Genomic DNA, 2,002 nt, shown 5'->3' with positions numbered 1-2,002 from the left:
ACATTCTTCTTAGCTAGCCTATTGAAAAACATGGCCACTTTCATGTGTCTACTCCCTCGATTGGTTAGAAAATGTATAGTTTGATGTGATGGAGAGAAAAGGAACAGCTGAACAGCTGGCAAACTGCCTAGTCTTGCCTGATTCGCAGCTTGAATGGCTGGCTAAGTAAGTGGAAGGCGGGTGTCAAAAACGTAACATTAGTATAACAACAAAAATGAATGTAATAGAGTATATATTGAGTAGATTCACTTTGAATCAGGCAGCATCACTCAAACATTAAGAGGATGGTGCGCCAAAGAGAACAGTGACAGCTGGTTTATAAAGGTTATTAATTTGTTAATTTCTCAGAAGATGGCATCAGCGCACAGGCGTGGTTTTAATGTCCATCAGTTGCAGAAACAGAATCACCAAGGATATGCTTCTTGTTGTTAAGTACCCTTGAATCGGTTCCGACCCACAGCGAGCCTATGTAAGGATATGTCATACGTCCTAAAACATAGCCTCTAGTCAGATCCTGAAGTTCCTGTATTTTGAAGCAGGCTACACATAGATAATTTACTAAAGAATCCAATGCCTATGTCAGAATGCGCTTTGCTAAACTATTTTACTAAACTATTGTTTGACCTGAAGGTGACTCCAAGGAATCAGTTCTTTCAAGGCTCAAAAGCACACCTCAGAGCCGATGGTGTTGTGATTCCAGAAGAAATTGTGTCCCAGGCAGGTTGGAAGAATGTACTTGATAAATGTCTAGAAGAGTTGTCAGCGAGTACTAGATTAGTCCACTTATTTCAGCAAACAACAAACTTTATTTATTCTCTTTGGGAATAAAAAGTCCTAGTGCCCTTAAAGGAGTCCTAGTGTGGTACTGTAGGATAAGCTAACCACAAGGTCGGCTGTTCAAACCCACCAGCTGCTCCTTGGAAACCCTATACAGGGTCATTATGAGTCGGAACCAACTTGATGGTACTTAACAACAACAACAGTGCCCTTAAGGAGTCCTGATAGATAAGCACTAGACTACTAACTGCAAGGTTGGGCATTCAAACCCACCAGCTACTCCTCAGAAACCCTATACATGATCACTATGAGTTGAAACTGACTCCACGGTACTTAAGGACAACAACAAAATGTGCTTTTAAATGTTTTATATTTGGAAATATTGCCAGGATTGCTTTAAAAGGTATAAAGTGAAAAGTTGATGTCTCACTAACAGTAGACTTAACATTTGAAGTCCCCTAGTTCCAGGGCTAATGACAAGCACAACACACTGCTAATTTCTTCATTCTTTGGATACTCCCACTTCTAAATTCTTCTGCTGTGTCATTGTATGTACCTAGGGGAGAATGTTCTTCATGTCCGGGATGCTGACACCCAAGACAAAATATTGCAAGCGCTTCACCTTCAATTTGGTAAACAGTACCCTTGGTGAGTAGAGAAGTGTTTTTTTAGCGGTGATTTAAAAGGGCAGCTGCCTCAAGCACCATTTGAAAGCTGTGATCTCTGTTTAGTCGTCCTAACACAGGTCTCATTTGACATGCCTGTGGGCCCCTAATCTTGGTTACACCGGGCTTGCTAACATTTTACTCTTTCAAGCATTCCAATGTAGAATAATTTTTTACTTTTCTCAGTTGATAACATTTTGTTAAGTAATACTTGTTTTGCCTAATTTGAATTTCTATTAGTATTCAAATGTCACTGATTTTCTTTAAAATCAGTCTATCTAATTAAAGCATTTTAATTAATTCAGACAGCCCTGCTTTCTATTTAAAATTATGAGAATTTTCTTATATTTGAATGTCATTTCTGAATACCATTTATTTTACCAGCAATGTAAAGATAAAAATTCAAAAGAAAAAAACACTGTTTAAAGTTTCATATTCTTAAATTGACTTAATAAAGATAATGTTTCTTTAAAATATGGTAGCTCGTGTTGAAAATAGTTGTATTTCAGTCAACAGTGAAATTTGCATTGGTAATATGTGGGTACTTAGTGGTGCTGTAG

General features: G+C 37.8%; 1 protein-coding gene across 4 annotated transcripts in view; it reads left to right on the top strand.

Annotated features, from left to right (window-relative positions):
* Window positions 1–2,002, top strand: part of GNE (glucosamine (UDP-N-acetyl)-2-epimerase/N-acetylmannosamine kinase) — an 82,329-nt gene that overhangs the window by 67,789 nt on the left and 12,538 nt on the right. For all 4 annotated transcript variants that reach the window (XM_006863101.1, XM_006863104.1, XM_006863102.1 and 1 more), the window contains one exon: window positions 1,338–1,425. In XM_006863101.1, the coding sequence (XP_006863163.1) occupies window positions 1,338–1,425 (88 nt within the window). The remainder of the gene's footprint in view (window positions 1–1,337; window positions 1,426–2,002) is intronic.

The sequence above is a fragment of the Chrysochloris asiatica genome, unplaced genomic scaffold, assembly GCF_000296735.1.
Source record: "Chrysochloris asiatica unplaced genomic scaffold, ChrAsi1.0 scaffold00053, whole genome shotgun sequence".
Lineage (NCBI taxonomy): Eukaryota > Metazoa > Chordata > Mammalia > Afrosoricida > Chrysochloridae > Chrysochloris > Chrysochloris asiatica.
Note: the sequence above shows the minus strand (reverse complement) of the source record. Positions and strands in the feature narration are given on the sequence as shown.